Source organism: Hirundo rustica, chromosome 7, assembly GCF_015227805.2.
Source record: "Hirundo rustica isolate bHirRus1 chromosome 7, bHirRus1.pri.v3, whole genome shotgun sequence".
Classification (NCBI taxonomy): domain Eukaryota; kingdom Metazoa; phylum Chordata; class Aves; order Passeriformes; family Hirundinidae; genus Hirundo; species Hirundo rustica.
In genome coordinates this window covers 27100214-27113683 of record NC_053456.1, presented here as the reverse complement: position 1 = coordinate 27113683, position 13470 = coordinate 27100214, and the positions used below count along the sequence as shown (strand labels likewise).

Sequence of the window (13470 nt, the reverse complement as noted above, 5' to 3'; positions counted from 1 at the left end):
TTCACAGTGTGAGCAATTTACCCCATGTCCTGTGTGCTCAGCACACCCACCTGATCAGTCGCACTTTGACAGCTTATAAGCACACCAGGATTTGTAAAAGGGATTGCACACCAGACATTTGTAAAAGGAGAAGCACGCAATTCCTTTGGGAAGGCCAGATAAAAATGGAACAACTCCTTCCCAGTCCTGGAGGAAATTGGGGGCAAGGAAGCTGACCTCTGTTACAGAGACACTTCATTGCTTATCCACATCACAAACCATTTTCTTGTTTACCCTGACATATTTTGCAAAAATATCTCTAAGGAAGAAAAGGGACTCATTCTGTACATCTCTAATTTTGTTTCATTCTTAGTTTTGTGCCGAGACCTGAGCTGTATTCGTCTGGTTAGCAGCAATGGTATATCTGGCTTAATTAGGAAACAGACTGTTCAGATATTTGAGGATTGCTGTGCTGACTCAGACTGATTTCCACATCTGTGCAGATACATGGGAAGGCCAGTGAGATGTTTGTGTAAAGCAGCATACGCTCATTATCACTAATTTTTTGTAGCTGGCTTGCCTAGGTATTTTTTCAGCTTCAATTTTTTAAGGCTTACTCATTTCAAAACTGCCCATTATTAATGTCTGAAGTCTGTATGTAGTTATAGCTTTTGATTTTGATGGAGTTCTAGCATGAATAAATTATGATTTTTTTTTCTTTCTTTTTTTCCTTTTTTAGCATCGTAGACAAAGAAGTGTCATTAATGGCAGAAATTGATAAAGTTAAAGAAGAAGCCAGTAAGTAAAAAAAAAAACACACAGAGAATTTTTGGAATACTGTTGAAACAGTTATTTTGTTTGGCAGAAAATTACACAATCCTTAAATTTGGTTAGCAGCATTCCATCATCTCTCACTCTGTATGTGTAGTCAGATAAGGCTTTCCTTTCTCCTTCTACTTGCCTATCAGATCTTTTTGACCACTCCCCTTTTTTTTCCCCCCTCATTTCTGTGGTTATTCAATTACTTTGTTTCCATTTATCAAACACTTTTTGCTTGCTTGTATTACCTACATGAGTTAGAATAGTGGAATTAGGAAGTAGGGGAGTAGGTTATTGTGTTGCCTTGCATAGCTTTAAGGGATAGTGATCAAGCTTATGAATTAGAAAATTTTAAAAAATAAAAAACCAGATGTTTATTGCAGTCTGTTTTCTTACTAATCTGTGGGAGTTGATCTGAATCCAGGCTTTCATGTTGTGTCTGGTTTTTGCATTTTCATATATATATATATATTCTGTTTTGGGGGGTGGGGAAAACAAGATGAGCCTTATATTAGGATCTCACAATAGCTGTCTTACACTCCATCCAAGACAGTGTTTGTATTTACCCTCAGTAAATACAGGGGGACATGTTTCAGTAGAGAATGCTAAGCAAGAAACTGAAGAGTAACTTTAAAGCATTATTAAAATGATACTTTTCCTGGCAGATGAAAATGTCCTTGATATGAATGCATACAGTCCTTTTATTGATTTGTGAACTTAAGATCCTTCCAAGCAGGGTCACAAATATATTTAACATTTTTGTATGCTTCATCTGCATTTAGAAATCACTTAGTTTACAAAAGTATACTAATTGAATTATTGTTGAAAAAAAATGCTCTGAATTCTCTGTTGCTGTCCAAGTCTCTTCCAGTTGTATATGTGTAGAAACTAGAAAGTACAAAGTTACGACAGCAAATATTTGCAAAGTTTGTGTTTTGAATTTCATTTGCTAATTTTCTAGGAATAACATGAAAAAAATGTGAATTTGAAGCTTTGTGTTATTCTGGGAAGGATTTGTGGAGGGATATATCAGCAATTTTTGGTATGGCCAGGTAGCCATAATCAGCTACAGAGCGTGCACTCATTCCCAGGAAAAGCAATGGTAGAGTTCCTACTGATCAGCAGGCACAGGTTTAAACCCTAACTGCACGAACAAAACCACATTTTGGAAATCCACTGTCCAGGGCTGATGATATTATAGGGCCCCTTCATTAATCTTGGCCAGTTATAGGAATTTTTGTAGAAGCCTAATTCCTACCTACCAGCGTGCAAAGTGCTGCATTTGCACATAGCATGTTCTGTTTCCCTGTTTTCCTGCCAGCTCCAGGCACAACAGTGGATGGATGGATGGCCCAGTGCCTGTCTCCAGCAGTGTGGTTTCTGCTGTCTCTCAAGGCTGTAAAGTGCCTTCAGAAACTTGGGCAGAAAGTTGTTACAGGATTGTAACATGCTAACCAAGGTTTAGAATATTACTTATTTTCGTATCTCTTTGCTGCGCTCAAGACTGTTTTACAGTTTTACTGTCAACACTAGGAAAAATTCCAAATATGATAATTTCAGGGTTTTTTTAAAGCATGGGTATTTGGCTGGCATCTCATGGAAATAAATGCCAGTGTGAGATGAGATCATACGGTCTGGGCAGTCCCTTCAGTAAAGAGGATATTGATCTTGGGGAGGAACAATATTAGCATTACCTAGAACAAGCAGTAAAGCAGAACTATTGGACAAGGTGAGATAAAAATTTCTCACCCTGGTAGACTGTGTTTTACAAAGAATGAAATAGAAAAGATCAGCTGGGGAGATAGCAGCTGTTCTTGGCATGAGTGATAATGTAGGCAGAGATTTACCAGCAGGGCTGAAGGAACTGTGGCCACCCTCTGCCCTCCCTGGCACGTGTGACACGCGCTCCTCTGCAGTCGCACAGTTTGCTCTGTCATGGTGCAGCTGTCTCCCTGTGCCTGCTGGACCATGCTGGACTCAGTGAAACATTGGAACAGGTTTCCCAGAGGAGGGGAGATCCTCATCCCTGGAAGCATTCAAGGTCAGGCTCTGAGCAACCCCATCAATTTGAAGATGTCCCTGCTCATTGCAAGAGGTTGGACTGGAGACCTTTAAAGGTCCCTTCCAGCCCAAACTATTTATTGACTCTACAATACTTTCAAAAGAAGGTGTTATCTGATTAAATAAATTAAAATGGGTTGAGAAACAAACTGTCTGTGAAATATCATTAATTCTCACCTTTAAAAAGTGCATTAAAAAGTATAGGCTGGTTACATGACTTGTCGAGTATGATGTGGAAATTTGTGGCAAAAAGAAGACAAAGAAGCCAAAATCTCTACTGTTGTGGTGGAGTCTGTGTCCTTAGGATAGTTTGCATTAAGTACCACTCCCCCTGACTGTATGTGTAAGTTCAAGACAAAAGAATATGATTTGTTATTATTTTACATTTAGATGTTGTTTCCTCTCTGCCATAAGTACTGATCCCATCAGCCAGTTAATCAGCTGTCGCTTTTACACTGAGTCACCATTTAGGTAATAGTTTGCATATATTTCCACCAAAATTGTAATGTCATATTATCTTGTGTACAAGTAAATCATTGGTTCGTGGTTTATGATTAATTTTCCTTATAAGGATATAACTACTCACCCCTTGCTTACATAGAATATACAAGACAGGCAGTAATGAATATTTAGTATTTTTTTCATAAAGACTGTTGGCCTTCAATACTGCTTTGCTGTTAAAATGGCAAATGTGTATGTTCCATATGTGAAGGCAAAATTGCTGGTGATTTTAACATAAACTGTGTATGAACAGGTTTTTCAGAGGAAGTGAAATTCCCCTGTGTAAATCAAATCTCTTCAGCATGTCTTCAGAAGCGGCCTGGTGACTCTATGTATTGCTTCTTTCCATGTCTCTGGAAGGCTCCCTGTTTTTGTGCTTCAAAATAAAGCACTGGAAAGCTGAAACCAGCATGTCTTTGCCCTTGTTTGTCTTAATGTTGGAAGACTGGTTTAACTTTGATTTTCTGACAGCTATCCCATTTTCAGATATTTTTCAAAATCAGGCAGTGCAGTGAAATATGCTGATCAACTTAATCTGTGCGAGTGTCATATTGGAAGTCCAGCTGAAGTCAGCGTTTGTCTCACGTGGGATGTACGATGTTAATGCCCAAAGACTAATGAATTACAGAGCAATTTACCTTCCTAGCATTAATGACTGACTATTGGTGTTTGGCAGTGGAAATCCTGACTGCTCGGCAGAAGAAAGCGGAGGAGCTGAAGAGACTGGCAGACCTAGCCAGTCAGATGGCTGAAGCACAACTCTCTGAACTCAGGGCTGAAATTAAGGTCAGGCATTCACTTCTGCTCGGGTCTTTTAGCCATTTGCAGAAACGCCAAGGAAGAGTTGTCACGTTAACATGCCCAGGCTGTTCATTCCTGCAATGGGCCGAGGGGTAAATAGCTTTCCATAGGGAAAGTGTAGCTTAAAGCGTTGTAGCACCTCTGAGCAGAGGTGTACAGATGCTGTCAGAGGAGTGTAAGCTATCCCCTCCTAAGTGCAGCGGTGGGGAGTTTTGCCGTTTGTGTATCATTTCCACTCGGCAAGTAAACCTGATAGCTTCAGGTTCAGAGATCAAACATCTGTTCTCCACTGCACTGACCCTCTGCCCAAGTGTGGGAGTGACCCACCCAGCACTGGGCTGGGAGACGTCATTTGGTAAGGATGGGAAAATACTTGGTTCTGTACAGACATCTTGTGAACAGGGCAGGGCCGAGAATTTGTTGAGCCTTAAAGCGAACTTAAGTATTGATTGGTTCTTTTACCATCTCTAGAGTCTTTTGCTGAGAATGTAAATCACTGTTAACGTGTCTGTTTTTGCAGCACTTTGTGAGTGAAAGGAAATACGATGAAGAGCTGGGCAGGTCTGCCCGATTTTCCTGTGATACAGAGCAGCTGAAGACCCAGATTCAGCTCTGTGGAGAAAGTAAGTGCTGATGATCCCTGTCACTGAGTTCCTCAGAACACAGCTGCTCAGCAGAGCTGACAGCACGTGTGCTGCCAGTGTGTGACTGTGCAGCAAGCCCAGTGTGAACGGTGTCTCTGAAGGCAGCAGGACTGCTGAGTGCACACAAGGCAGCTTTACAGTTTGCAACGTGTTAGACTCACTGTGCCTGGGCTGCACACTCCACCTGCAGGTGCACACTACCATCTTTGTCAGAGATTTCCAGGTATTACTCAGATCGGTTGGAGTTTTCAATCTACACAGGATCCCAACTCTAGGGAATACACAAATTCAGTAATTTATAAATAAATAGTAAATTGGAAGCTTCTGTGTGTGAGTGTAATGTAATGAGACAAATTCAGATCTCTCCTGCTAAGAAGTAACTCCCCAGCTTTATAACAGTATTCACTGGGTTTTTCAGAAGCCATCTAGCGTCCCAAATCATAGAATCACTAAGGCTGGAAAAGACTGATCCCACCTTGCTGCAACCTCCTTTTAGGTACCTGTAGAGAGCAGTAAGGTCTCCCCTCAGCCTCTTTTTCTCCAGGCTCCTGTTTCTAAATCATCTGCCCTTCTGCGTGGAAATTCAGGCTCACATTTTTTGCTTCAAGTATCGTGTCCCTGTTGCAAAATAAGAGCCTATTTCTCATCTGTCATGCTTTTTTCCCCTAAAACAAAGTGATATAAGGCTTTGCCCAGTATGTTACCCTGTCCTACGGTATTCCATTCAGGAGAAAAGTGGTAAAACAATACTGAACAAGTGCATCTTAGTGGAAGGAAAATAATAAATGTTTTCAAGTAGTTCCAAAAAACAGAAAATAGAGAATACTACACAGTCTGCCAATACAAACTTCTGACTGCACTGCTAAAGAACTGACAGCTTGGAGGCATAACCAGTTTAAGTCATTAGACCATAAGAATTGCTTTTGCAGAACACTTTGAAGATCCATCTAACCCCATATCCTGTCTCAATGAAACCAACCCATCCCAGGATGCTTCAGAGGAAGACATAAACTTCCCAGTAATGCATCTAATTGTTTACAATTATCTAATACCCTGAAGCATAAGAGATTGAAAATTCCATAAAGATTACCTTGACTAATAATACCGCAGCTGCTATTGATACAACCATAGACTATTTTTTAAAACTCATTGAACTACTTTCCTAAATAACTTCCAGCTGCAGTTAATTCTCCAACTTAATTATTTATACCTCATTTCAGTGAAGCATTACATAAGGCACAGTTTGATGCAGGCCTGTTTAAATCAGGTCAGTGAAATCAAAAGAGCAGCTTTTAGAAAAGGAGCAGTGTCATCCTAGAAATGACTGATAGTGCACTGACTGTCTGAAGAGCTTGGCTCATACCTGCCCTCAGTGTCCTTAGATGAGCAACTTGAGATGATTGGTGTCTGACAAGAGCTTTTCAGTGCAAAAGATGTTTCTCTTAGCATCATCTCTCAGTGAGGCCCAGCCCTGCTAGGAGCTGCAAATACCCCTCAAACAAGAGATTATACAAGGCCTATAGCTAAGAACAGCCACTCCTAAGGGCTTTAATAAAAGCAATAACCAAAACCACAGAGCTTGTGCAAAGGAAGGAATGTTCTAGCATGAGGAGATCATAGCATATACTCAAAATGAAGGACAGGAATAAACAAAAATAATTGGATTGACATATATCAGAACGCCCAGTATCCTTTCCTTGTTGCTTTTTTTGGTTTTTTGGGGTTTTTTTGTTAAAAATACATTTTTATGACAAGCATCTGGGTTTTTATATGGGCTTCCATGTGCAGCAGTCTGTTTTAGATGAGATGGTTGGCCTCATTGAACTCAGAAGAGAAAATTCAGTTCATTTTGCAGATCATTGTATTGTTTTTCTGAAGAGGACACCTAGTGGGAGAAGTAGCTGATGTTGGTGTAAGTGGATCAGATCTTCAGAAAACCCAACAGATGATGCTTACTTAATAAAATGATTCCTCATCTTCTTTCTCTGTACTGGAAGTGAAAAAATAGAAGTACCTCTTAGATAAAAACAACAGGTGTCTCTCTGGAGTGAGCCTTAAATTTGTAATTTGTACCAGAAGGAAACAGAAAAATTCCATAATCAGAAAAATCAGGACAGCAAATTAAGATCAAGAACTTCATTAGCCTCAGAATCCTCTTCAATACTGCTTGGGGGCCATTTCACAAAGGCAGCTTGAGGAAATGCAGAGAGGAATCAAGGATTTTTTGGGTGCATTTCGTATCCAAACATGACTGCTTACTAAATTAGGTGATCTCAAAATACTGAGGAGTAGGAATATACTGAGATGAGCAGTGATGGTGCAGACTGTTGTGTTCTGCATGAAGTGGATTAGTGCACTGCATTCAGTTCCAGTTTTTGTAGATACCCATGATACAGAAGAGCCTTTCTTACCCATTTCCTTTAGAAAGAAATAAGGTAAGTTCTCTTGGATGCCAAGAGCCTGGCCTTCTGCCAGGCTCCTTCCAATTTTAGTGCAGTGCCACCACATTGGCTCTTTTATCTCCAGAAGTGCTTTGCAGTGAGGCAGACTTAGAGGTGTAGAACACTATGGCCTGACTCCAACCAAGCTACTTCAACAGTTAGCTTAAGTTAGCTTACATCATTACTTAAAATGAGACTGAAACAATGCTTCCAAAATTAACTGTAAGCAAGGTAGGGATATAGCCTTCTGTTTAGATGTTGGTCATTTAACTGATAATCCCTTTTTTTAACAGTTTCTCACCCAAAGAACAACTATTCCTCAAGAACACCATGTAGTTTATTGTTGTCTTCAATGACCTCGCATGCAACAACTGGCAAGCAAAATACGCACAACCGAAAGTCCTCTAGTAACGCCAAGAACTCTGATAATAAAACAGCCAGCAGTAAAGTACAAAGTTATTCTTCTTCCAATCCCACAGAATCTTCTTCTCAAGGAGTCCCAACAAATAAGCAGGTAAGATGTCAATCAGTCATGAACTAAACCAGATTACTTCAAAAACTTTCAGATAAACATGTAGCGTTGTGAAAGTTGTTAATACAAAATCAAATACTGATTTGTGGTCTATGTTTAATTAGTAGTTTTTGAAAATAGTAAGCATGTATTTTCCAGCTTCATTTTCAAGTCAGTGTGAACATATAGTAGAAATACCATATGAGTAAAGACAGCTTCTGTTTAGAATGTCTAGTGACAGTAATAGAGTGAAAAAGAAAACCCCTCCATTATAGCTAACTGCTATGGAGGAGAAACATTGAGTCCTTGATAAATGGTCAGCTGATGTGCTGTTGAAGCACAATTATTAGATACACTTTGAAAGCAGAATCCTGCCAGGTTTAAAAGCATATTATTTCAGAAGCTCTATAATACAGGTTATAGCATTGTACTGTATTAGTTGCATTATAGATATATATATATATTTTTTTAATATATATATATATATATGATTTGTATATTAATTATATTTAGTTGTAATAGCACCTTAGAATGTCCCAATGCCATTGTTCTTAGGTAAAGCTGCCACTAAAGTTGGTCTGAATTTTTTTCCAGTAGGGATTTTAGGCTCAAGTAGATGTGTGAAGGGAAATGTAAGACGGTGCATAATGTCAGTGCATGTATGGAATCACCTCTCCTGTCAGGCATGCAAATAAAAGTAATTCAGCCACTTCTCACTAAGATTCAAAGCACCCTCTGAGCAGAATATCGCAATGGACATGTCTTCTACAATGAGGATTCTTCACTTGACTTTGATTTCCATGTTCTGTAAATCTGTTCTGTTCTTCCTGCAGTCATACTGTAGTACTTGCACAACTCTTTACTAGGAAAGCAATATTCATGATTTTGGAAAAAACCAGTCAGTATTAAGTTCTCCAGTACTTCTTAACTGCTCAGAGAATCACAGTGTATCCTGAGTCCCACTCCTGGCCTTGCACAAGACACCCCAAGAGTCCCACCCTGTGCCTGAGAGCATTGTCCAAACACTTCTCGAGCTCTGTCATGTTTGGTGCTGTGACCACTTCCCTGGGGAGCCTGTTCCAGCGCCCAGCCACCCTCTGGGTGAACTTCTCCCTGACACCCAGCCTAAACCTCCCTGACACAACTTCAGGCCATTTCCTCAGGTCCTGTCACTGGTCACCAGAGAGAAGAGATCAGTGCTGCCTGCCCCTCCTCTTCCCCTCACAGGGAAGTTGTGACTGCAGTGAGGTGTCCCCTCAGTCTCCTCCAGACTGAAGTGACCTCGGGCACTCCTCACACAGCTTCTCCTCAAGGCCCTTCACCATCTTCATGGCCCTCCTTTGGACACTCTCTAATAGTTTAATGTCTTTCCTACATCATGGCACCCAAAACTGCCCCCAGACTCGAGGTGAGGCTGCTCCAGTGCAGAGCAGAGGGGACAGTCCCTTCCCTTGCCCAGCTGGCCATGCTGTGCCTGATACACCCCAGGACACGCTTGGCCCTCTTGGCTGCCGAGGCACTGCTGACTGATATTTACCTTCTGTTGACCAGAACCTGCACATCCCTTTCCTCAGCAACTGCTGCTGAGATGTCTAGAATTTCATCCCCTTTTCTGTACTCTCTTGAATCATGGCAGATTTTAATTTGGCATCAATGATGAACCTGCCAACTGTATCTCCAGACTACTCAAAGGTAGTATGGTACTCAGAGTTCTGGTTATACTTAGAATAAAGAGACTCTGGTAACAATCAAAACTTTTTAGTGTTTTCCCTCTCCTGTTCCCTCCTACCAGTAACACTGTTAATTTTGACTGCTGTGTTTCTTGGCCTGTTGGAAGGATTCAGACAACCTAACAGTTATCCCATTCCTTTCTGGGTAGAATGGGCCTTCTAGCCAGAGACGAAGATTCAACCCGCAGCACCAAAACATGCGACTTAACGGATCTCATAAGTCACAAGGTGCCAGCAACGAGGCTGATCAAAACACAAAGAGTGGTTCCAGGTCTGAGCACAGAAGACAGCAGCATAACAGCTTTCGATCTAAAAATAAAGGAGCTATGAAAAATCAAGAGCAGTCTACAACTGCAAGGACCGCAGAGAATGCGACGCACGCGGAGAAGTCCCGACGGAAGCATCACACGCCGGACACCGCAGAGCACAGGCCTTTCCAGGGCAGCGTTGGCAGGGGGTCACAATGCAATCTATGTCCTGCAAGGATGGAGGTCTCCGCTGATGCCACTGTTCTTTCAGTGCCAGCTGTGACTTTGGTTGCTTAAAATGTCACAGTGGTGGCAGGCAGAGAAATTCAATCTCTTCATTTTAGTTGGTTGCTCGGAAAGCTTGTTGGTGAAGAAAATAAGTCAGAACATAGTCTTTTAAATCTTTTGCTGCTTAAAACTTGTTGGTATCTTTATTACTTACTAATTATCAAAATTAAATCATACTTTCGAGGCTTTCCCCAATATGTTCTCCTTTCTTTTCTCATGACTGTACGGAATCTTACCAAAGCAGCATTTACTTCTTAGAAAAATTAAATCTAGATTGGAAATATAAATTGATAATTAATAATTCATAATAGCAAAAACCTGTTGTAGATATGTGGTTATACCATTCAACATTGTTATTTCATAGAACAGCCTGTGTTAGAAGGATCCCAGGAAGTCTGTATGCTGTGGTCTGCGAAGAAATCGAATAATCTTGTAGAATTTTTCAGCAAATCTCTATACACCTCTTTCTTTCTGTGCGTGTATACGTGTACATGCATGCACACTGTATACACAGAGAGTATTGTTCTATACAAGAAGAGTTGAAAAAGCAGTTCATTTGATTTTAGCTTATTATCCCATAATCTGAGATCTTTAAATTCAAGTATAAATTGTATTAAATGTATTACATATTGGTATTTTTCATGGACAAACTATTTTTATGAGGCTGAGGAAATATGCTCATTTAAGTTTGGAATGTATATAGTAATGGCTATTCAGATGCACAGCCCTGTTCTCCATCCTTATCAGCCACTTTTCTATGACTAGTTGGATTTATTTTTTGCATATGAAAAGTTGCAGGTCTTCTAGACTTGAATTCAAATTATTTTTCTATATTTTTGCTGTAGGAACCATCTGTCCATAACAAGAGCTATGACTAATGAACTACTTAGTCTTTATGTTCTGAGTCTGTATTTCAGAAAACCTGTTTCTTCCAAATAATTAAAATCTTCTTTCTAAAATACTCTGGTGTTTGCTGCTTTGCAGTGCCTAACCTTGTGCTCTTACTCAAATTGTATTTGAGTAGTGGAACTGGTGTCATTGGGAGGCTTTCAGCTGAGTTTGGACTGCACTAGGTTTTTGTTTCTAGCTTGATTCTAATGCCACAGCGCACAAAACAACCTTGTCATGAGAGTCACCTCCATGCTGAACACAATTTACAGTAGGTTACCATTTAACATGTAAGGTGTCAGAATCAGAAAGGTGTAAAGGTCAGAGATTGGCCTAACATTGAGGTCTGTAAGAACAGAAGGACACTTGAGTAGCTTTAAAAGTTTACAACTAGGTGATTGTTTGCTATTGCTTTTTACCAATTTCCTCTGCCCAATTTCTGTTTACTGACTGGATTACTCCCCTCTGGGGCTTTTGGAAAATAATCTCCAGGGGAAGAGTGAAATGCATTCCCTGATTTTTCTTTTTCTTTATATACGTATACAGTGTCCTACATGTGAATATTGGTAAAAACTGATTTTAAATGCCAAGTAACTCATTGTCTGCTGGAAGAGTGGTGAAAGAAAAATAAATGTGTAGGTAGACACTGGCTTTCCTAGCATTGCAAGCACTGCTATTATCCTAGTTAATTACCTATCACACTTCTAGCTGAATGTTTTGGGGTAGATGGAACTGAAATTCCAGAATCTCTGTTGTGCATACCCATCAGATAGGTGGCTTTTCAAAATTTGTCTGCTGCCTTACAGTTTCACTGTAACCTCACTGTAACCAGCACTGTAACTGCTGTGTAATTGAATCTAAGGGATTCAATTACAAATTCCATGCAGCTATTACACAGGATTTTTTTACATTATTCATATGTAAGTTGTGAAATGTGTCTCTTCTTGAAATCCCCAAAAAATCAAACTTATCTGTAATGACAGTTATTCTTCCTTTATAGCTTCTACATGTGATTATTGCATTATTGAAAGTTACTTTACTCCCTAAGTCAGTTTCTCACAAGCGACCTTCTGCAGATAAATAAATAAAATCTGTAACTTAACTCAGCACAACAGGACCACCGTTTGCTCTTCAGTACCAGCCAAGCTTTGATGTATTGGAGGCTCAAGATGTGACAGATCCAGGACTGACAGGTGAGAGATGGCATTTCTCTTTTCTTTGGTGATACAAAGACATCTTCATTGTTCAAGAGCTTTGCATGGGTTTGGTTGGGCTGAGGAGAAGGCTGGTTCTGGGAATGCTGCAGTTTTAGCACACCGAGTTTTGTCTGGTATGTGCTGCTTTGGGAAGGTTATTCCAATGCACACTTTAACCACATTATGTGGCTGTGCTCTGAAACTGTGTCAGAATCTTCATCTTTCATGTGTGTCATACACTTGGAATTATATCTGCAAATTTCTAAGAGTGTTTTACTGTTCATGGTAGTTACAAGTAGCCAAATGCTCTTGGGCCCGTCTTCAATAGAATTCTGGTTTTATCTTCCCATTACAGAGACAACTACATGCAATTCTCCTTTTAAGGACTTATAGAGGGGCAGTGAGGGAATTTATGGCAGGGCAAGGCTTCCCTTCCAGGCCAGTCCTCCTTTTAAAAAGTCCTCTCAATTAGCAAAGCAAATACAGCTGTTTGGCCTCACTCAAACACAAACATGGAATTCCCACTGCACTTTGTGCTCTTCCAGAAGTGGAAACACATCTTAAAGGGGCAGTATTCTAAAGCAGGTTGAAACTATCTTTTGTGTAAGATTAAATTCAGAGTAAGGGCAGAACCCAGCAATAAAAAGATCCATACACACAGCTGGAAAACTAAAAAGCAGAGGTAGCTTAATGCAGTCAAGCTCTTTGGAGAACTTATATTAGTTAACCATGTTTGGGAAAAAAGAAAAAGATAACCAACACTTAATATGCTTGGAAGTCTTTCCTTTAAAGAAAACCCAATGATTCTGGAATTGGAATAACTTGCTGAACATGTTTGTGTGGGTTTTTTTAACATATCTCTGCTGTAATGATTTAGAATTTTACAGAGATTCAAAGTAAACCATTGTCACACCACTTGACAATGCATTTAGGTCCAGTCACCATGAAGGTTAATGCCATCCATCATCAAACAGTTCACTATCACTCTTAGCAATTAATAGAAACTGAACAAGATTCTGTGATGTAAAAAGAAAATGCTGGAAGTGCCTACTTAGATAAGTTGAAAAGCCATGTTTGCACTCCATCCAATAGAAAATAAATAAACCAAGTCCTCCTTTCTTTACCTTCTTCAACCACAGCCACCTTGCCATTTCATCTGCTGAAATTCAAGGGGGTTGTTTTTTATTCTTTTAACCACAAGCTAGTATGTCCAGGACAAAGAGAATCCCCATTAATGCTGCTGTAATGCAAACGACACAAATGTTACTTGAAAAATACTGAGCTACCAAAATAATTAAGTAAACACTGAGGTAGTACAAACTCATAAAGTCCTATAGGAATATTCTCAAAGCTTTTTCTTGTA

General features: G+C 39.9%; 1 protein-coding gene across 4 annotated transcripts in view; it reads left to right on the top strand.

The window, feature by feature from the left end:
- SPATS2L (spermatogenesis associated serine rich 2 like) overlaps positions 1-10982 on the top strand; it is a 147064-nt gene extending 136082 nt beyond the window's left edge. For all 4 annotated transcript variants that reach the window (XM_040069701.2, XM_040069703.2, XM_040069700.2 and 1 more), the window contains 5 exons: positions 719-777; positions 4037-4146; positions 4682-4784; positions 7540-7760; positions 9637-10982. In XM_040069701.2, the coding sequence (XP_039925635.1) occupies positions 719-777; positions 4037-4146; positions 4682-4784; positions 7540-7760; positions 9637-10032 (889 nt within the window). In that variant the 3' untranslated portion in view covers positions 10033-10982. The remainder of the gene's footprint in view (positions 1-718; positions 778-4036; positions 4147-4681; positions 4785-7539; positions 7761-9636) is intronic.
- The last annotated feature ends 2488 nt before the right edge of the window (positions 10983-13470 follow it).